The sequence below is a fragment of the Pelophylax lessonae genome (assembly GCF_965119305.1).
Source record: "Pelophylax lessonae genome assembly, chromosome: 11".
NCBI lineage: Eukaryota > Metazoa > Chordata > Amphibia > Anura > Ranidae > Pelophylax > Pelophylax lessonae.
This window is the reverse complement of record NC_138778.1, coordinates 23,143,515-23,165,733: the sequence shown is the minus strand read 5'-3', so window position 1 is coordinate 23,165,733 and position 22,219 is coordinate 23,143,515. Positions and strand designations below refer to the sequence as shown.

Below are 22,219 nucleotides of genomic sequence, written 5' to 3'. Positions count from 1 at the left end.
AGGAGATTGGTTCCTCTGTATGCTGCCCCCGCCACTCCTCCTATACAGTTCACTTGTGTTCTGCTGTCTCTGGGCCCCTGTGTGTTCCCCTGGTCCCCCCCTTCTGTGCTCCCTCCCCTCTCCTGCAGGCTGCTGCAGGGGATGTGTCACAATAGAGAACCAGGAAGAGGTCGGTAAATATGTAATTTACCAGCTCCTTCCTTTTCTGAATGGACAGAGTCATAGTCAGTGACATTGTAAAAAAAATAAAATAAAATGATAAAAAACAATACAATAAAAATACCAAAAAATAAAAACTACTGACACCAGTGAGTGAACTTCCAGGATCGCAAAGGTCACAACCGGGCCCTGGCATTCCAACACCGTGGGGAGGCCCCAAGATGGCAGGAAGGGGGCCCACTGCAGAACTTGTGAAAGGGTCCCGTAATGAGAGTAAAGGGCCCCAGGATCAGTGGGAAGAGCCCCAGGCTTAAAGGGAAGGGCACCGGCCAGGGGTCCGGGGGGCCCCTCATGGCTTCCTGCATTGGGGCCCTGAAGGTTCTAGTTACGCCTCTGGTCACAGCCATAATTTATACTGGCAACTTTTTCCTGTCACTGGCATTTACTGGCAGGGGAAAAATGCGCGTTTTTTACTGGCTGCCAGTAAAAAAACTGACGGTTGGCAACGCTGGCGCCTCAGTGTGATCACAGATTGGCCCCTCCCCTACATGTTACGCCACCTGGGGACTGATTCTGAAAACTGCTATGCAAAACAGATTTAAAGGGATACTAGATCATTAGCATTTGGGAGCGCAGCGCCATTTTTGATAATAACTTTGCACATTGATACACATTTAGAGAGTGTGTATAGGTGTGAGCGATCCACTTTGTACATTTTGTAGTCTTATAGCACTCTATACATAACATAGCAGCGCGCAAGTACACCCATTTTTAAATGTCTGCCTTTGTTCACCTCCATTACATGGTGGACTGATGAGACTAGTAGCTTACAAAAGAAACATAAGATTGTTTTTCTGTACTTGTTGAAAATAAATGTTTTTATTCTGAAAAAAGGAAAACGAATGCAGTCATCACAACTAGGGACTGGTGAGCAGGAATATCAATTTTTATTTTTGGCTTTATGGTTAGTGAGGTATCTAAAACTGATTAAAGCAGCAAAATTTCCTTTAGTTTTCCTCCTATTAAGACCTTTGTCTTGTGTACCGGATAATAAACGTGGCTCAGATCTAGCAGGACTGTGAAGGGATGTGGTCACTTGTGGATGTCACACATTGCTCTTCTTTTCTGGGCCTGTCCCTGTCTGCCTCCAATCTCTTCCTATGCGGCTTCATTGCTGCACTTCCCAAGCACGGATTTCAGCTTCTCTAATGCCCGCTGGGTGTCCTGCGCCGAGACATCGCGGTGCCAGACAAGGCGCACTTGGCGAGGAGAAAGTGCTAGAGCCTTCACCACCAACCCCCGTCCATTTTCCTGCTCTTCAGGTGTCACTGCACTCAGCTGCATACATAGCTCCTCACCCATCAGTCTGCCAGGGAGCGAGAGTAACACCATATTACTGTCCACGGCGGCCGGGTCCACGAGACAGAGCGGAGAGCCCAGTTCCTGCACAGCTGAAGAGGCAAAAAGAAATACAAAACTGTCACATGCTGGAAAAAAAATAATAAATGGATGAGGAACAAAAAATATTTTATACATATAGGGGTGGATTTACTAAAGGCAAATAGATTGTGCACTCTTCAAAAGCAGCTCCTGCAGAGCTTAGAAAATGAGGGGAAGCTCTGCTGACTTCCATCATCCAATAATCCAAGCAAAAATGCGTTTTTTTTTTTTAATTTTCCTTGCATGCGATTGTTCTTTAGAAAATGAAGATTTACCTTATTTACTAAGCTCTGGAGCAACTGCACTTTGCAAAGTGCACAGTCTTTTTGCCTTTAGTAATTCAGCCCCCATAATGAGAGAGCCGCAGGCTGCATCTTGGCTTGGGGAATTTAAATGGCAGTTGGAAGTGAACCACAGACCTCCAAAGTGCCCAGAGGCTCTCTGTAAGCTCCCATCACCCCCAACCTGGGAATGCTGAATTCTGACTTCAATGTCGGCTATGTCTTCAAGTATTCACCAAGCTTCATTTTGTATTCTGCAAGATTCCTAAGATGGAATTACTAAATGCTCAGTACATGGCAGTTGAAGCATGGAAAATGTCTACTGAGCATGGGCCTCTTCCCAGAGTGAATAGATTCACCCTGACTGGACATACACTACAAGGGAGACTGGGTGTACCAGCTATAATAGACTATTTTCAAAGCTGCCTGTAAGGTTCCCTTGTCCATACTTACCTAGAATTCCCTCCGTGGGTTCTACTTGGTACTGTGGTCTGTGGTCCAGGGGCAATTTTCTTCCCTCCTCTGGATCCTGCCACATTTCAGACCGTCAGACCTGAACCCCATCCTTCTCCATCACCTAAAGGTCTGGGGTAGTGATCGACCGATATCGTTTTTTTCGTTGCCGATACCAATATTTTGGCCAATGCATATCGGTATCGGCCAATATGTGCTGATAATTTTGTACATTTAAAAAAATATATATATATATTTTTTTTTTCTTGACAGGTACTCTTGTGTAGGGATCTTGGGGTCTAAAAGACCCCAAACCCCTCCTCTGCACTCAAAAGCATTCAAAATGCCAAGTTTGACTGTTTTGAATGCTGTCATTTTTTTAAATCTGGCGCCGAAAACCCGGAAGTAATGTCATGTCATCACTTCCGGGTTTTTGCATGGAGAATGTGGCTTTGATTGGGTCTTCGGCGGCCATGCAGGCTGGTTGCCCGGGTCTCCCGGTGGGCCGTGGAAGGCGGTGGGGGGGGGGGACACGTCCCCTCCCGCTCCTTGTCATGACAGCCGAACGGCTTCTCAGCCGCATCGGTTGTCATTACAAGACAGCCGACCATTGGCTATGGACGAGGTGATGCCTCTATTTCAGGAAAGTGCTTGTATCACTCCGGTACAAGCACTTTCCTGAAATATCGGCAATATCGATAACCCCTGGGGCAATCCACTAATGTAGGAGTGAACAATTTATTCAAGGATTGCACTTACAGAATAATCGGTTAATATCAGCAAAGATTAATGGAACCGAGCGGCTGGCATTCCAACACCTAACTGGAAGGATGGCAGCGGGTGACGTCAGGCGGGTAGCTCCTCCTCCCGTACGCGTTACGTCCAAAGGGACTTCATACATGGATGGAAAATCATTCTAAAATACGTTCGAGAAGCCGATTGTTCGACTTTAGAAACGTTAGTGGTCGCATTCCGATTCTAGATCTGGGGCCGATTCCGATATATCGGGGAAAGTGCATATCGGCCCTCGATATATTGGCTTTGCCTAGTCTGGGGCCCTGTAAAATTTTGAGGAATTGTTGTTTCTTTACACCTCCCTTTTGCCGACATTCACGAAGTGTCCAATATCCCCACCTGGAATGGAGGACCCCTCAGGAATTAAAATGGTGGATTAGAAAAGACACAACACGCTTCAACAAAACTTGCCGTGCATTGAACACGTTTGTGCTCTCGAATGATTACAGGTCCGTTACAGGTACTGGACTAAAGCTGGCCATACATGGATAGACATAAAGCATTCATAAGTGCAGCACAATCAACATAAAACATCAAAGATCAAATGAGATAGTGAAGCCCAAAAGTCCCTTGTAAGAAAAGAAGAATCACATGACATGTGAGGTGTTGGTATCCAGAGATCCACTTCAGGTGATAAGCCTCCACCCTAAGTACAACTATTGCGCCCACCTCAAAATCAGACCCCCCGTGTTACCAGTGGGTCCAATACCACTTATCTTTGGGATCAATCATACAGATATAGGAGCGCAAAATCCCAGCCAGTAGTCTGTGTTCAAGATATGAAACTGAAGGGACCAGGCATAATCCACCAGCAAGAACTCCCCACAAATACCGATGTATAAGATAAAAAGAAACAATCTAAGATTAATCAACTAATGTAGGAGTTAACAATGTATTCAATGATTGCACTTACAGAATAATCGGTGAATATCAGCAAAAATGAATGGAACAGAGCGGCCAGCGTTCCAACAGCTAACTGGAAGGATGGCAGCGGGTGATGTCAGGCAGGTAGCTCCTCCTCCCGTATGCGTTACGTCGAACAGGATTTCATACATGGATGGAAAATCATTCTAAAAAGCGTTCGATAAGCCCGATTGTTCGACTTTAGAAACGTTAGTGGTCGCATTCCGATTCTAGAAATGCAAAGTTTTATGCCAAAAGAAAGATCCGTCATGTCGAAATGTTGTTGAGTAGTCAAACAACAACATTACAGGCATAACATCTGAACTTCTGTATAGGGGTATATATACACACACACTTATATGTATTTATACACATACACATATATAGGTGTGATAGAAGCGCAGACATATGCCTGTTAATTATTTTATTAGCGCAAGCATAGTGTTCTGCTACTTTCACACCTATATATGTGTATGTGTATAAATACATATAAGTGTGTGTGTATATATACCCCTACACAGAAGTTCTGATGTTATGCCTGCCTCCAAAGACGCCCAAAAAATGCCCAAAAAAACGCCTGCTACAAAAACGCCCAGGTGTGTTGTTGCAGGCGTTATTTTTGGGCATTTTTTGGGGGTCTTTGGAGGCAGGCATAACATCTGAACTTCTGTATAGGGGTATATATACACACACACATATATGTATTTATACACATACACACATATAGGTGTGATAGGAGCGGAGCCCTATGCCTGCAAATTATTTCATTAGCGCAAGCATAGGGTTCTGCTATTTTCACACCTATATATGTGTATGTGTCTATATACATATAAGTGTGTGTGTATATATACCCCTACACAGAAGTTCAGATGTCATGCCTGCCTCCAAACACGTCCACAAAAAAGCCCTATAAACGTCTGCAGCAAAAAGCCGGGTGTAAAAGTAGCGAAGCTACTAACCTGTTCTATATTAATTCTAATAAAAACAAACTTTTTTTCTGGTTCTGGACATGCTACAGAGCTGAAACTTCACAGGTACACTTTTTAGACCCCCCAGACACTAAATCCAAAGAAATTAAATTTTTTTTTTTCAATACTTTTTTCAATAATTGGCTCTCTATCAAAAATGACAACTTTTTTTGTGTGATTAATAGTCCCTGGGGCTGACCCAGAACCCTAGGCACTTTTTAGGGGCATTTATTGGGTTTTAGGGCTTCAAAATTGTGTTTTTTGATTACCGAAGTTTGGGTCCCATTGATTTCAATGGGGTTCTGGAATCCAGGCCGAACCTTCGGGAAGTTCGGGTGTTCTGGTCGAACCGACCTTTTGAAAAGTTCGATCATCCCTAACCATCATCATTGTATTCTCTTGCGTCAGATTATACATTTTTGTAAAATTTTTATTGTACTTTTTATATTTTAGTAATTTTCTATACTTGCAACAATATTCACTCTCAAAAATGATTGTGAAAAAAAGGGAAAAGGCTTCAATGCCCTTTACTCATTTTTAACCTTTGATGGAAATAAACCTTTTCAATATTTTAAAGACGACCACGACTCCATCCCAAGAAATATTCCGCTTTATTCAACTATAAATAAAAAAAATACAATAAAAAAAATAATGGAAAAAAAAAAGTCTGAAATAAAGAAAACTAATGCAGCCACCACAACTAAGGACTGGTAAGCTGCAATATTCTACATTTTTGTTGTTGGTGTAGATACACTCTAAATCTCCAACAAAGCCAATGGGAGTGGTGACTAAGTAGAACATGCATCCAATCAATATACTGGGTCTCTCAGCATCTGCAGTCTTACCTTTGGCAAACGTTTTGGCATTTTGGTGATCCAACGTCAGGTTTTCCTGCGCATGTTTCAACGCGACCAACCCAGGAGCTGCAAGTACACCAGACTGGCGCATGCCTCCCCCAAGCAGCTTCCTGATTCGCCGTGCCTCAGCCACAAATTCTGCCGTCCCACCAAGAAGTGAGCCTGCTGGAGCCCCAAGTCCCTTAAAACATTGACAAAAAAAAATGTAATTACAAGTTTATATTCCGCATTGTACAAAAAAACACAAATTAAAGTGTATGTGAACCCAAATACTAAGGATGTGTCCATAGTACATATAAGTATGTAGTTGTGGAAGATTTCTATATTGGTGAGTAAATGTTTAATAAATCCCTCCTGGTCCTGCCAGTTTCTGCTCTCAGGCCCCTCTTTACATTACACACCTGATCCCTACACTCTGTAAAATACATACCTGACCCCTACACTCTGTACATTACACACCCCTGACCCCTACACTGTGTACATTACACACCTGACCCCTACACTCTGTACATTACACACCTGACCCCTACACTGTGTACATTACTCACCTGACCCCTGCACTCTGTACAGTATACACCTGACCCCTACACTCTGTACATTGCACACCTGACCCCCTACACTCTGTACATTACATACCTGACCCCTACACTCTGTACATTACACACCTGACTCCTACACTCTGTACATTACATACATCTGACCCCTACACTGTGTACATTACACACCTGACCCCTACACTGTGTACATTCCACACCTGACCCCTACACTCTGTACATTACACACCTGACCCCTACACTGTGTACATTCCACACCTGACCCCTACACTCTGTACATTACACACCTGACCCCTACACTCTGTATATTACACACCTGACCCCTACACTATGTACATTACATACATCTGACCCCTACACTCTGTACAGTACACACCTGACCCCTACACTCTGTACATTACACACTGACCCCTACACTCTGTACATTACACACCTGACCCCTACACTATGTACATTACATACATCTGACCCCTACACTCTGTACATTACACACCTGACCCCCTACACTCTGTACAGTACACACCTGACCCCTACACTCTGTACATTACACACCTGACCCCTACACTCTGTACGTTACACACCTGACCCCAGCACTATGTACATTACACACCTGACCCCCACACTCTGTACTTTACATACACCAGATCCCTTTACTCTGTACATTATATACATCTGATCCCTGAACTCTGTACATTACACACCTGACCCCTACACTGTGTACATTACTCACCTGACCCCTGCACTCTGTACATTACACACCTGACCCCTACACTCTGTACATTGCACACCTGACCTCCTACACTCTGTACATTACATACATCTGACCCCTACACTGTGTACATTACACACCTGACCCCTACACTCTGTACATTACATACATCTGATCCCTACACTCTGTACAGTACACACCTGACCCCTACACTCTGTACATTACACACTGACCCCTACACTCTGTACATTACACACCTGACCCCTACACTATGTACATTACATACATCTGACCCCTATACTCTGTACATTACACACCTGACCCCCTACACTCTCTACAGTACACACCTGACCCCTACACTCTGTACATTACACACCTGACCCCTACACTCTGTACGTTACACACCTGACCCCTACACTCTGTACATTACACACCTGACCCCTACACTATGTACATTACATACATCTGACCCCTATACTCTGTACATTACACACCTGACCCCCTACACTCTCTACAGTACACACCTGACCCCTACACTCTGTACATTACACACCTGACCCCTACACTCTGTACGTTACACACCTGACCCCAGCACTATGTACATTACACACCTGACCCCCACACTCTGTACTTTACATACACCACATCCCTTTACTCTGTACATTATACAGTATACATCTGATCCCTACACTCTGTACATTACGCACCTGACCCCTACACTCTGTACATTACACACCTGACCCCCACACTCTGTACATTACACACCTGACCCCAGCACTATGCACAATACACACTTGACCCCTACACTCTGTACTTTACATACACCAGATCCCTTTACTCTGTACATTATATACATCTGATCCCTACACTCTGTACAATACACACCTGACCTGACACAGTTGATGAGTGATGGCATTACTTCCTGTAGGGTCACTCTGTAGACACTGTACCTTGGATAGACAGAGGGACACGGAGTCGCAGTATTTCACAATCTCTGCGGGTTCCACCCCCAGCGTCACGGCGGCATTTATCAGCCGGGCCCCATCCAGATGGACCTTCAGCCCATAGCGGTCAGCGATGTCCCGGACCTGCAGGATAGGAAATAATAAGGGACGACAGCCTCAATAATCATTTGGTTTCTGTTTAGCGTTACCATTTCTATAATGGAACTATAGGGTTTGTTTTGGCTGGGAAGGTCGTCAGTCATTTTAGGCTGATAAAGGCTCCCCAGAGTCGTGAGTATAACCCATGTGCAGCCGATGTCTCCCCAGAACTGAATGTCTGCATTTATAGTGCTGATACATCGAAATGTCCTTCAAACGTTAAAAACGTTTCTTATATAAACCAGGTGGTAGAACATTGTAGATTATACTTTATCCAAAGCCAAAATATTTTATTTAGTTTTGAAGAGGACGGCAAGGGTTTGGAACCCCCGCCAGGTTTTCACTGATCATATAACGTCCCTCCCACACCTTGCAGGAGGATGCCTGGCCAGCGGTGACACCATGGACGACATGTGGAGGAATAGCCAACTCACCAGAAATAAATCTCCAGTCTTCTACTGAAGCCATATATACAAACAGGGCTGCTGTTAGAAATCGCGGGGCCCCGTACAGACTACCTGGCAGGGCCCCCCCCCCCCCGTAAGAAAATATTAAAGATATATTTAGCTAAAATTACAACAAAATCACTATTAGCAGACACAAATATAACATAACTCACATAATTCCTGCTAAATCTAAAAAATAAAAACTATGTTAAATAAAAATGAAGATGAGATAACAAAAATATACAGGATGGGCAGTTGGAGCTCAGTGATCAGAGAGAGAGAGAAACAAAGTTACAAATAAACTCCTGAGCAGAGATAACATTAGAGCCTGTGCTGGGAGGGGGGCCCACACAGGGAGGGGGATTAATGAGGGATGACTGTCTCTTTCTCAGCAGATAAAAGCTGATAGCAGGGAGAGGGACAGATCAGATTCAGGTGCTGGAGGAAGATTTCTGTATTTGTTGTCCATCACTAATCCCCCTCTCTGTGTGGGCCCCCCTGTGTGCTCGGGCCCCCTACAAGAGGGCTGGTGCCCTCCCCCCCCTATCAGCGGCCCTGTATACAAACATTCAGACTGTTGAGTTGTCTCTAGAACAGGAAGAAAGAGAGAATTCTCCAATGGGGATGGTGACAACTAACGTTGGAGAGACTTCCTCTTATTTCCTGTTCTCTATGGGAAAGGAAGTGAAGAGAAATCTCCCCAATGGAACACAAAGATTTTAGCCCTCGTGTACTTTATCCAAAATTTTATTTAAAGTTTCGGCTTTCTATAATGGAATTGAAGACCGTGCGTACCTCTTTCATGTAGGAGAGTGGAAGGATGCGCCCTCCCATGCGGTTGTGGCTGTTCTCCAGGCAGATGAGTTGCGTCTGTGCGAAATGGACATCCGGATACCCGTGCTGGATTTTACTTTCCAGGTCTTGCAGGTCAAGACGGCCGTCTTTTAGTGTCCTCACTGAGCGAGGAAAGACTCCTGCCACCTGCAGAAACAGGGATTGAATACAGCGAATAGGTCAGATCTGTATCAACTGCCACTTGCAGAAACAGGGAGTTAATAGATCAGATCTGTCTATCAACTGCCACTTGCAGAAACAGGGAGTGAATACAGTGAATAGATCAGATCTGTCTATCAACTGCCACTTTCAGAAACAGTGAGTGTATACAGTGAATAGATCAGATCTGTCCATCAACTGCCACTTGCAGAAACAGGGAGTGAATACAGCGAATAGGTCAGATCTGTGTATCAACTGCCACTTGCAGAAACAGGGATTGAATACAGTGAATAGGTCAGATCTGTATCAGCTGTCACTTGCAGAAAAAGGGAGTGAATAGATCAGATCTGTCTATCAACTGCCACTTTCAGAAACAGGGAGTGAATACGGCAAATTGATCAGATCTGTCTATCAACTGCCACTTGCAGAAACAGGGAGTAAATACAGTGAATAGATCAGATCTGTCTATCAACTGCCACTTGCAGAAACAGGGAGTGAATAGATAAGATCTGTCTATCAACTGCCACTTGCAGAAACAGGGGGTGAATACAGCAAATAGATCAGATCTGTCTATCAACTGCCACTTGCAGAAACAGGGAGTGAATACGGCAAATTGATCAGATCTGTCTATCAACTGCCACTTGCAGAAACAGGGAGTAAATACAGTGAATAGATCAGATCTGTCTATCAACTGCCACTTGCAGAAACAGGGAGTGAATAGATAAGATCTTTCTATCAACTGCCACTTGCAGAAACAGGGAGTGAATAGATAAGATCTGTCTATCAACTGCCACTTGCAGAAACAGGGAGTGAATAGATAAGATCTGTCTATCAACTGCCACTTGCAGAAACAGGGAGTGAATATATAAGATCTGTCTATAAACTGCCACTTGCAGAAACAGGGGGTGAATACAGCAAATAGATCAGATCTGTCTATCAACTGCCACTTGCAGAAACAGGGAGTGAATACGGCAAATTGATCAGATCTGTCTATCAACTGCCACTTGCAGAAACAGGGAGTGAATAGATAAGATCTTTCTATCAACTGCCACTTGCAGAAACAGGGAGTGAATAGATAAGATCTTTCTATCAACTGCCACTTGCAGAAACAGGGAGTGAATAGATAAGATCTGTCTATCAACTGCCGCTTGCAGAAACAGGGAGTGAATATATAAGATCTGTCTATTAACTGCCACTTGCAGAAACAGGGGGTGAATACACAAATAGATCAGATTTGTCTATCAACTGCCACTTGCAGAAACAGGGAGTGAATACAGCGAATAAGTTAAATCTTGCCATCAACTGGCACCTGTGATACATCCTCACTCCACACACAATATTTCAAGGTGTATCTGAAGCCGGAACATTTCCCCCCTTTTGAAAGGAGTAGGGAAGGGTTAGAACCCCGGTCATATTTTTTTTGCCACCTGCATCCTATTAGGGGAGATTTCCTCTCACTTCCTATACAGTAGACACCACAGCAGGAAGTGGCAGAAAATCACTCCAAAAGAAAGGGAAATCCCATAGATAGGTGTCACCATTGGAAGATTTCCCCTTTTTTCCTGTTCTGTTGTCATCTAAGAATTTTGACTTTCCCATTGGTCACCAGGACAGTCAGAGAGGGGGAGTCTTCCTAATGGGGACACAGACAGCAATAAAAACCTGATGGGGGTTCTAACCCCTCACAACAGCAGGAGAATGTGAAGTGAGTTATCGTGACCAATACGATTTAGGGAGCTGACTTTCATTCTGCACTCTAACCTCTTATCAACGTCCTAATGCATACAGTGCCTTGAAAAAAAAGTATTCATACCCCAGCATGGAGGGGTTAAACAACCCACTGCAGCCATTTTCAGCAGGAGTTCGGCCAGGGCCATCTTTAATATTGATTGGATCCCGGGCAAACATTTTCTCGGACCCTCCCTGAATCCACTTGTCAACTTTTTGTGGGCAGTGCAGGCTCAAGGGGGAGCTGCTTAGGGCCCCACAGCAATGACTGGGCCCGGGGCAGCTACCCCTTTTGCCCTGTGTTAAAGACAGCCCTGAGTTCGGCACTGCAGATGGAGTGCAGCCTCCCGTCACATGATTCTCTGCAACCCGTCACTCACGATAAACAAACCAGGGAATGTTTGCGGCATTTCCATAAAGCGTGACTGGACGATGGAACGTACATTTTCACAATTCACCATCGCATTCACTTGCTCTGCTTTCATGAACTCAGAGCTGTCTTTAACACAGGGCAAAAGGGGCACTTGCCCTGGGTCCAGTCATTGTTGTGGGGCCCAAAGCAGCTGCCCCTTGAGCCCACACTGCCTGCAAATAGGTAATAAGTGGTTTTGGGAGGGCCCAAGAAAATATTTGCCCAGGGTCCAATCAATATTAAAGACGGCCCTGCACGAACTGTACAAAATATCGCACTGCGTTTGTAATGTGACCCTGCCACTTGTGTCATCACACAAACCACCACATGGTGGCAGCACACTCTCACCTGCGCCATGCTCCCCTGCTCATAGATGGACATGTGCGATTCGTCTCCCAGCAGGGCCTCGGCCCCTCTCCTCCGACAATGACTCATCACTGAAACAAGACACAAGTCAGACCGGACAGAAAATTTCCGCCTCTTCTGTCAGTTTTTAACAAGCTGGATGTTTGGACTGTTTTATAGGGATCCTGTTCATGCTTGTGCGGTTGAGTACAGCGCTTGGCGCCATGGAAACAGGAGAAAAAAAAAAAAGTAATTCCTTCGTCACGTCATTTCGCCACCATCAGGGTGATATTCTAGGGCCAATGATAAAAACAGGGCCCCTAGAGGTCTTAGAGTGGTTCTAAAGTCAGAAGGTTTTTTATCTTAATGCATTCTTTGCATTAACCACTTGGCTGTGCAAACTGCCGTATGGGTACGTCGGTTCGTGGTAAAGCGCCTGGGGGCGCGCTCCCCCCCCCCTCCATTAGAAAGCGGGGAAGCCGTTCCACGGGACTGGCCACCCGCGATCGCTCCCCGCTGAGAGAGAACGACAGTCTGCTGTTGTAAACACAGCAGACCGTTGTTCTCTCTGGAATGATCACAGAGCTCCTGTGATCCTTCTATATAGGATCACAGGTCTCTGTTTTGATTCCAGAAGTCCCTCCCCCATACAGTTAGAAAACACTCCCCTAGGCTCACACTTAACCCTTTGCTCACCCCTGGGTTAAAAAAAATAATAATAATAATAATATATATATATATATATATATATATATATATATATATATATATACATATATAAATAAAAATGACATAAATCTCTCCCCTAATTTGTAGACCGGATACCTTTTATGCAAACGAATCCAAATACACTTATTGAGATTTATTTTATCAAAAATATGTAGCCGAATACAAATTGGCCTAAAATGATAACAAAAATTTGATTTTTACATTCTATTTTTTTTTTTTTTGGGAATGTTATATAGCAGAATTTGAAAAATATTGTTTTTCCAGAATTGTTGCTCTTTTTTTGTTTATAGTGCAAAGAAAAAAAAATGGCACATGTGATCAAATACCACCAAAAAAAAGCGTTATTTGTGGGAAAAAAAGGACGTCAATTTTACATAGGTACTGCGTCGCACAACCGCACAATTGTCCGTTGAAGTAACCCAGTGCCGAATCGCAATAAATGGCCTGGTCATTAGGGGGAAAATCTTCCTGTCCAGAAGTGGTTAGGATAAAAAGCCTTTTGTGTGCAGCAGCCCCCCTAATACTTACCTGAGTCCCATCTCAATCCAGCAATGTTGCACGAGAGTCTCGGCTGCATGGGACTCCCCTCTTCATGGGCTTACGACAGCAGCAGAAGCCAATGTTAATTAAAGTCAGTGAGCCAATGAGGAGAGAGAGGGGGCAGAGCCTAGCAGCAGCTCTATGTCTGAATGGACACACCGAGCAGTGGCTCGTCTCGGGTGCCCGCATAGCAAGCTGGCGGGAGGGAGGGGCCAGGAGTTTCGGGCGAGGGATCCAGAAGAGGAGGATCTAGGCAGCTTTTTGCAAAACCAACCACACAGAGAAGGGAAGTATTATAGGTTTTTTATTTTTAAGTGATAGTAAACGCACTCTGTATAATTTACATTCTCCCATCTATTTCTGTATATGGATGATGGCACTGTAATTATTGTGACCACTTGCCCTCTACCCTATACCCCCCCCCTTCATGACCAGGCCATTTTTTTCGATACGGCACTGAGTTACTTTAACTGACAATTGTGCAGTCGTGCAACGGCTGTACCCAAGTAAAATGTTTTCCCACACCTGCTTTTTTTTGTGCTCTAAACAAGAAAAGACCGACAATTTTGAAAAAATTAGGCCAATATGTATTCTGCTACATACAGTATTTTTTATATAGCATTTACAAACTATGAGATATATATATACTGGAATTAAATATATATTTTTTTTATACTAGTAATGACGGCGATCAGCGACTTATAGTGAGATTGCGATACTTTTTGGGAACCACTGACACCAATACAATGACCAGTGCTAAAAATTTGCACGGTCACTGTACTGATGACACTGGCGAGGAAGGGGTTAAACATCTAGGGCAATCAAAGGATTAAATGTGTGCTATGTGGTAGGGATCGACCGATTATCGGCAATGCCGATATATCGAGGGCCGATATGCACTTTCCCCGATATATCGGAATTGGTTGCCGATAGTGCCGATATTTCGGGAAAGTGCTTGTACCGGAGTGATGGCTGCAGCTGGAGGAATCATCCTGGTACCGGCGTCCATAGACGACGGTCGGCTGTCTTGTAATACCAAACGATGCTGCTGAAAAGCCGATTGGCTGTCATCTCTATGGGGCATCGGATGTCAGTGGAGACATGTAAATAGGGTTTCCATCTGTCCAGCGGATCGGATGGGATTGGATGAGAACGGACAGACGGTGCGTTCTCATCTGATTCCCCCATAGAGAACAGCGGGGATGGCTACATCGTATTTACCCTAGTGTCTCGGCCTCCTGCTGGAGATGCACGTGCACTTCTGCAGACTTTTCTCACATTTTCTGGGACTGCCCGCAGATTGCTTCTTATTGGTTGGAGGTGACCCGTTTTGTAACCGGTCTAGCTTCTATCTCGGGTCCGATGACGGTGGGGGTCTGTCTTCTTGGCCTGGTCGACCAGTTGGCGACGGCCAGGGCGACGAGAACCCTTATCGGAATACAGTAAAACCTTGGAATGTGAGCAGAATTCATTCTGGAAACATGCTTGTAATCCAAAGCACTCTTATATCAAATCGAATTTCCCCATAAGAAATAATGGAAACTCAGATGATTCGTTCCACAAGTCCTTCGGTTTATAGTCTATATACAAAGATTATAGCAATGTGATAGGTTGTGTAACCATAAAATGTCCATCCACAATATGCAGCCTTCCCAAGGGGATTAAAAGCAAAATCTAGCAGAGCTACAGAATATAAGAGAGTTGAGAGGAGCCTCTAAGTGTAACAATATGGTTACATTTAACCACTTGCCGACCGCCGCACGCCGATCTACGTCGGCGGTCAGCCCCTCACAGGCAAAGTGACGTAGGGCTACGTCACTAGCTTGTGAGGGTCTAGGGAGCGAGCGCGCCCCTGGAGGCGCGCTCCCGCTCCCGCGTGGTCACGGACCCCCCCGCGCGTGTGACCGGTGGACCCGATGTCCGCCGGCCACTCTGCGATCGGCGGGGGAGAGGGAGAAAGTCAGGCAGCTTGTGTAAACAAGCTGCCTGTCATTTTCCCCTGTGTATGATTGATGATCATACGGCTCTACTATGTAGATACGTTGATCACTCTGCATACAGCTGAAGCCACAGCCAATCACAGTAAGAATCACGCCCCTAGGGACACACACAGCCCCTCCCTCTCAAATAAAGTTAACCCCTTCACTACCAGTGTATTTTTACAGTAACAGTGCATATGTATAGCACTGATTACTGTAGAAATGTCACTGGTAACCCCAAAAGTGTCAAAAATGTCAGTCAAGGGTCCGATCTGTCCGCCGCAATGTCGCAGTACCGCAAAAAAAATCGCAGATCGCCGCCATTACGCGTTAAAAAAAAACAACAAAAATGACAAAAATCTTTCCCTTAGTCAGTAAACGCAATAAATTTTGCGCAAACCAATCAAAATACGCTTTTTGCGATTTTTTTTACCAAACATAGGTAGCATAAAACAAATTGGCCGAAAATGTTAAAAAATTTAGATTTTTACATTTTTTTGGGGGGAATTTCATATAAAAAAAAGGGGAAAATATTGCTATTTTTGCAAAATTGACGTTCTTTTTTTGTTTATAGCGCGTGATCAAAAAATCGCACAGGTGATCAAATACCGCCAAAAGAAAGCTCTGTTTGTGGGAAAAAAAGGACGCCAAATTCGTTTAGGTACAGCGTCGCACAACCGCGCAATTGTCCGTTAAAGTCACGCAGTGCCGAATCGCAAAATACCCCCTGGTCGTTTAGCAGCCAAATCCTCCGGGGCTTAAGTGGTTAATGAAGGTTCAACATTTAGCAACTCACATGGTTGATGAATAAAATAGGCACACCTAAGTATGCAGGCATCCGGGGTAAAGCTGTCCACATAGACCATCTTCTGAACCACCGACTCTTACCACTGTCAGTCTGCAATCGTGACCGGGAAGAATAGCCTGCAGTAGAGTGATCTGAAAGTGATGAAGATGGCAGTGCGGAGGATGGTCTATGTGGACAGCTTTACCCCAGATGCCTGCATACTTAGATGTGCCTGTTGTAATCATCAACCATGTGAGTTGCTAAATGTTGTACCTTCATTAAATGTAACCATATTGCTACACTTTAGAGGCTCCTCTCTTCTTTTTTATACATGACGCTACTTGTATATCAAGACATCGCTTGTATATCAAGTCAAAATTTATTTAAAAAATTTGCTTGTCTTGCAAAGCGCTCTTAAACCAAGTTACTCTCAAACCAAGGTTTTACTGTATTGCTGTTTTATGCCAGGAAGGCCATAGTCCTCAAGTGGAAATCTCCTCATTCTCCGACTCTGGGCTTCTGGAAAGGGTTGGTTAATGCGGTGGTTCCGCTGTACAAAGCGACTTATATCTCTAGGAATTACCCTAAGAAATATGAAAAGGTCTGGCGAGTCTGGGTGGATTCCAGATCCACGGTTGACGAGCGAGACTCTGAGCCTGACGAGGCCTGAACTCTGGTGGGACCATGGGGAGAGAGAACAGGGATTATGTGTTCCTGTCAAAGTATTGGTTGTTTTGCCAATGATGATTCTTGATTGAGGGTGCTGAGCAGTGTGGTTGCGGGTTGTTTTGGGTGGGTTTTTCTGGGGTTATGTTATTGTCTGTTGGCCGGGGTATGCCCCCTTATGGCCTTGTCTTTCTATGTGTTTAAAGTTAATAAACAGAATTTTCAAAAAAAAAAGAGAACAGCGGGGATCTGACAGCTCTGTCTCTGCACACAGCGCGGAGACAGAGCTGGCATTCGCCTGCTCAGCGGGGGATCGGTGGATCGACCCTCCGCTGAGAAACACGGAGTCCTGCCGACGGACTACCGTGTGTGAAAGGGGCCTAAGTCAGTTCTACACACGTCTTCCATCTATGAGTGAAAGGAAAAACACAGCAGGCATGTTGGATCCTGCACACATGAACAATCTAGATTGTATCTGGCACCTTAGGTGTGGAGGATCCGACATGCCTGCTGTGTTTTTTCAATAGCAATATTTAGGTAAGCATAATAAAAATAAAAAATAAAACGACATAAAACTATTATCTATTGTTTAAAAAAAAAGCTAAATTCTCACTTTCTCAGGGCCCATTTCAGACTTAATTCTCCTTTAACCACTTCTGGACCGGAAGGATTTGCCCCCTTAATGACCAGGCCATATTTTACGATTCGGCAATTCTGCTTTATTTTAATGGACAATTGCGCGGTCGTGCGACGCTGTACCCAAATAAAATTGATATCCTTTTTTTCCCTACAAATAGAACTTTCTTTTGGTGGTATTTGATCACCTCTGCAATTTTTATTTTTTGCGCTATAAACAAATAAGTGCGACAATTGTGGGGAAAAAAAATAATATGTTTCACATTCTGCTATATAACATTCCAAAAAAAAAATAAAAAATCAATTTTTTTTTTAACATTTAAGGCCAATTTCTTTTCCGCTACATATTTTTGGTAAAAAACAAAATCGCAATAAGCGTATTTTGATTGGTTTGCGCAAAAGTTAACGCACCTACTAACTACAGGAAAGATTTATGTCATTTTTATTGGTTTTTTTTTACTAGTAATGGCGGCGATCTGCGATTTTTAGCAGGACTGCGACATCGCGGCGGACAGATCGGACCCCTAACTGACATTTTTGACACTTTTGGGGCGACCAGTGACTTTACTACAGTAATCAGTGCTAAAAATATGCACTGTTACTCTAATAATGCCATTGGCAGGGAAGGGTTAACACAGTGGGTGATCAAGGGGTTAAATGTGAGCCTAGGGGAGTGTTTCTAACTGTATGGGGGTTGGGCTTTTGAAAAGATCATAGAGACCTGTGATTCTATATAGAAGGATCACAGGAGCTCTGTGATCATTTCAGAGAAGACGGTCAGCTGTGTTTACAACAGCCGACCGTCCTTCTCTCTCAGCGGGTGGCCGGCGGCAATCGGAGCCGCCGGCCCCGTGCATTGGAGTCCCAGCTGCAGGCGCACGACCGGCGTAGGGTTACGTCGTTTAGCGCAGGAGGGGCTGCCTGCCGCAGTATATCTGCAGCGGGCGGTCCGGAAGAAGTCCAGTATTAGTTGGGATTTGCTCTTGCCTCTCTACATCTTCCAGCTGCAGCATTCTAATAGTTGTCTGCCAGGAAGCACACAGACTTCTAATGCAGTAACCTGATATTTGAGTCTGTATAAGATACCCAGTGTTTGATGTGATATATGGAAGGAGACAGCACAAGCCATTACTGTACAGAAGCCATGCTTTACTGAAGTAAAACCAACAGGAAAAGGAAACACAACACAGGAAGTAGTACAACAGAGATGCACCATAGAGTTGCATTTAAAGAAACATATCATCCATAACATCTCCCCCTTTTAGTATTAATAAATGAACATGTGAAATTCGATAGAGACACAGTAATAACACATTCTATAGGTTAAGTCTCATAGGTGGTTTTGAACATCTACCACTACGGGTGAAGACTGGCCCTTGTGCAAGGATTCCTTTAGCCCTCTCTGAATTTACTGGGCTTCTCTCATCAGGTACTGGTATGCTCTGCGCTTGACGGTCGTCAGGCATACTTGCTTGCCCAGAACTGTCATTGCCGCTGGTATGAGGCTGTGCCTCTGTACACTCCTCACTGTCAATGGGTGAGTCTGAACTACCAACGGGATACTGAGATTCAGGCTGCTCTGCCACTCTCAAATCCACTCGATTGCGGCGATAACGAGTACCGTCAACGTCCACAAGATAGGAGCGTGGTGCCACCTTTTGCAGACAAGTACCTATTCTCCAACGGCCTGTACGATCGCCAGGCAATGGCTTCATACGGATTCGTTCCCCCAGATTCAATTCTGGCAAATCTCTGGCCGACGTGTCATATCGTGCCTTAGACACTTGTCTCTTAATCCTTAATTTTTCTGGGACACCTTGTATGACAGCGGGTTCAAGCAGCCTATTTGCTACTGGTAAGGAGGTCTTCAATCTCCTTGACATAAGTCTTTGTGCCGGACTACTATCCATGCCTTCAGTTGGAGTGTTTCTCCAATGTAAAATGGCTTTCCATGGGTCTTTACCATCACTTTGTGCTTTCTTGCATAAATTTTTAACAATCTTTACAGCTGATTCTGCTTTGCCATTAGCCTGTGGATGACGGGGTGAGGAGGTAACATGCTCAAACTCCCATTCAGTAGCAAATTTTCTGAATTGTAGGCTTGCAAATTGAGGGCCATTGTCGGAGATCACTGTATCTGGTTGGCCATGACGTGCAAACTGTGCCTTGCACCTCTTAATTGTAGATTCCGTGGATAAGTCGGGAAGAAGGTCTATTTCCCAGAAGTCTGAATAATGATCAACTAATAGCAGGTATTCCTTGCCTGCGTAGTTGAATAAGTCCATACTGATAATCTGCCACGGACGTGTAGGTATCTCATGTGACATCATGGTTTCTTTTTGTTGTAAGTGGGCATATTCATTGCAGGTGGGACAATTACTGACAAAGTCTTTGATCTCACCATGCATGTTGGGCCAGTAAAGGGTATCACGAGCTTGTCGATAGCATGCTTCACCACCAATATGGCTGGAGTGTATGCGCAATAACATTTCTGCTCTCAGTGACTTTGGCACGATGACTCTTGGACCTTTGTACAAGATACCATTTTGTATGCTGATCTCATCTCTAAAGGACCAATATTCCCTTACAATTCCAGGTACTGCCTCTTTTACATCCGGCCACCCACTCAAAACAATAGACTTCAAAGCTTGTAAAGTTGCATCACTGTCAGTGTGCTGTATGAGTTGATGTAATCGCTGATCTGTGACATTAAGATAGTCCGCTTGATTGATATCAGCAAAGAAATTTTGTTCCCGTTGCAGCAGACAAATTGTACGATGCTCATGCTCACCTCCAGGTGCCACATCATCTGACGTAGCTCTGCTCAGGGTATCGCTGATATACATATCACATCCTGGCTTGTAGACAACATTGAGGTTGTAATGCTGCAATGTAAGCATCATGCTCTGCAAACGCTTGGGAGCACACAAAAGGGGCTTTTTGAATATGGTTATCAGAGGTTTGTGATCAGTTTCAGCTGTAATTGAATCCCTTCCATAAAGATAATGATGGAAACGCTGGCAAGCAAATACAATGCTTAAACATTCCTTCTCAATTTGAGCATAATTTTGCTCAGCTGATGAAAGAGCTCTGGATGCATATGCAACTGGTTGACCTTTCTGCAAAAGGCAACAACCTAGACCATTTTTACTGGAGTCACTTTGTATCGTAACAGGCTTTGTGACATCATAGTATTTTAACACTGGGGCAGAGGTGACCAAGCGTTTTATGTCCTCTACTGCCTGGTCATGCTTGGGAAGCCAGTGCCAAACTGCATCTTTGTCCAGAAGTCGTCGTAATGGCTCACACACCTCAGATAAGTGTGGGAGGAATTTTGCCAGGTATGTAACAAAGCCAATAAATCTCTGTACCGCTTTGGCATCAGCAGGCAGTGGCATGTCCACAATGGCTTTAATCTTATCCGGGTCAGCTTTTAAGCCTTGTGAAGACAGGATATGTCCATGGAAACGAACTTCTCCCACCTTGAACTGCAATTTCTTTACACTAAGCCTCAGCATCACCTGCCGACAACGATCCAGTAGCGCTATTAACTTTTCATCATGGTCATGCTCAGCCTCCTTATCAGTATTACCGCAGCCAACTATAAGAATGTCATCAGCTATTGGCTCAATTCCATGAAGACCACCTAATAGTTCATGCTGCTTTCGCTGGTATACCTCAGGTGCTACAGAGACTCCAAATGGTAGTTTGAGCCATCTCTTTCTGCCCCAAGGAGTCCAGAACGTGGTCATGTAGCTACTCCTTTCATCCAGTTTGCACTGCAAAAAGGCATCTCTAGCATCAACAAGTGTGAAGACACGCGCTTTAGGAAGTTTGTGCAAAATATCATCGAGCGTTGGCATTAAGTAGTGTGACCGTTTCAGGGCCATATTCAGAAACTTGGGATCAATGCATATTCTGATCTTCTCAGGCTTTCTGATAACGACCATGTTACTGATCCAATCTGTAGGCTCTGATACTGAAGTTAGATGTCCTTCAGCTTCATATTTATCTAGTTGAGCTTTAACCTGTGGCTTAATGGCGATAGGCACATTGCGAGGGGCACATTGTACAGGTTGAATGGTAGGATCCAGTTCAAAACGAACCTCTCCTGGAACAGAGACTATCGGGCCCTCAAACACATCACTGTAGGCGTGAAGAATTTGCTGTTTTGTCAGTGGCCTAGTCAGAGATTTTGCAGGCTGCTTATCCACATTATGTAGCTCAGCAGGAATGGTGAACAGCATCAGTCCAAGGCGCTCACATGTTGAACCCGATAATAGAGGTTGCTGATCCGCGTCTACAATCTCAAAGTTCAGTTTGTGTATACAATCACGTATGCTGCATTCTGTTTGGAATAGCCCCAATGATTCCATTAGTTCCCCTGAATACAATTTTAGTTTGGTGCTACTAGGCTGAAGGGGTGTTCTGGGTGCCAGTTTCATTTTGTCCTTTATACTCATGACATCACACGTTGCACCCGAGTCCAGCTGGCATGGTTGGATTATATTGTTTAATCTGAGGTTTACAAACCATTTTTTGCCCTTTGTGTTTACAGCACCAATGCATTCTGAGGAGTAAACCATATCAGTGCTAAGCAGGTGTGCGTCCTCCGGATCGGATATTTGCTCAATTATGTGCAGCTTCCTTGCTTCCATTTTACTGGAGAGACACACCCTTGCAAAGTGATTTGGTTTACCACATGCAGTACAAATTTTCCCATATGCAGGACACTT

At 44.4% G+C, this 22,219-nt stretch overlaps 1 protein-coding gene across 2 annotated transcripts in view; it reads right to left on the bottom strand.

Moving 5' to 3' along the window:
- Positions 1–1,018: 1,018 nt before the first annotated feature.
- The window catches only part of LOC309566457 (L-allo-threonine aldolase-like), a 30,744-nt gene continuing 9,543 nt past the window's right edge, over positions 1,019–22,219 (bottom strand). For both annotated transcript variants that reach the window (XM_082271604.1, XM_082271605.1), the window contains exons 4-8: positions 12,150–12,238; positions 9,464–9,649; positions 8,070–8,207; positions 5,845–6,037; positions 1,019–1,610 (exon numbers count right to left, since the gene is read on the bottom strand). In XM_082271604.1, the coding sequence (XP_082127730.1) occupies positions 1,318–1,610; positions 5,845–6,037; positions 8,070–8,207; positions 9,464–9,649; positions 12,150–12,238 (899 nt within the window). In that variant the 3' untranslated portion in view covers positions 1,019–1,317. The remainder of the gene's footprint in view (positions 1,611–5,844; positions 6,038–8,069; positions 8,208–9,463; positions 9,650–12,149; positions 12,239–22,219) is intronic.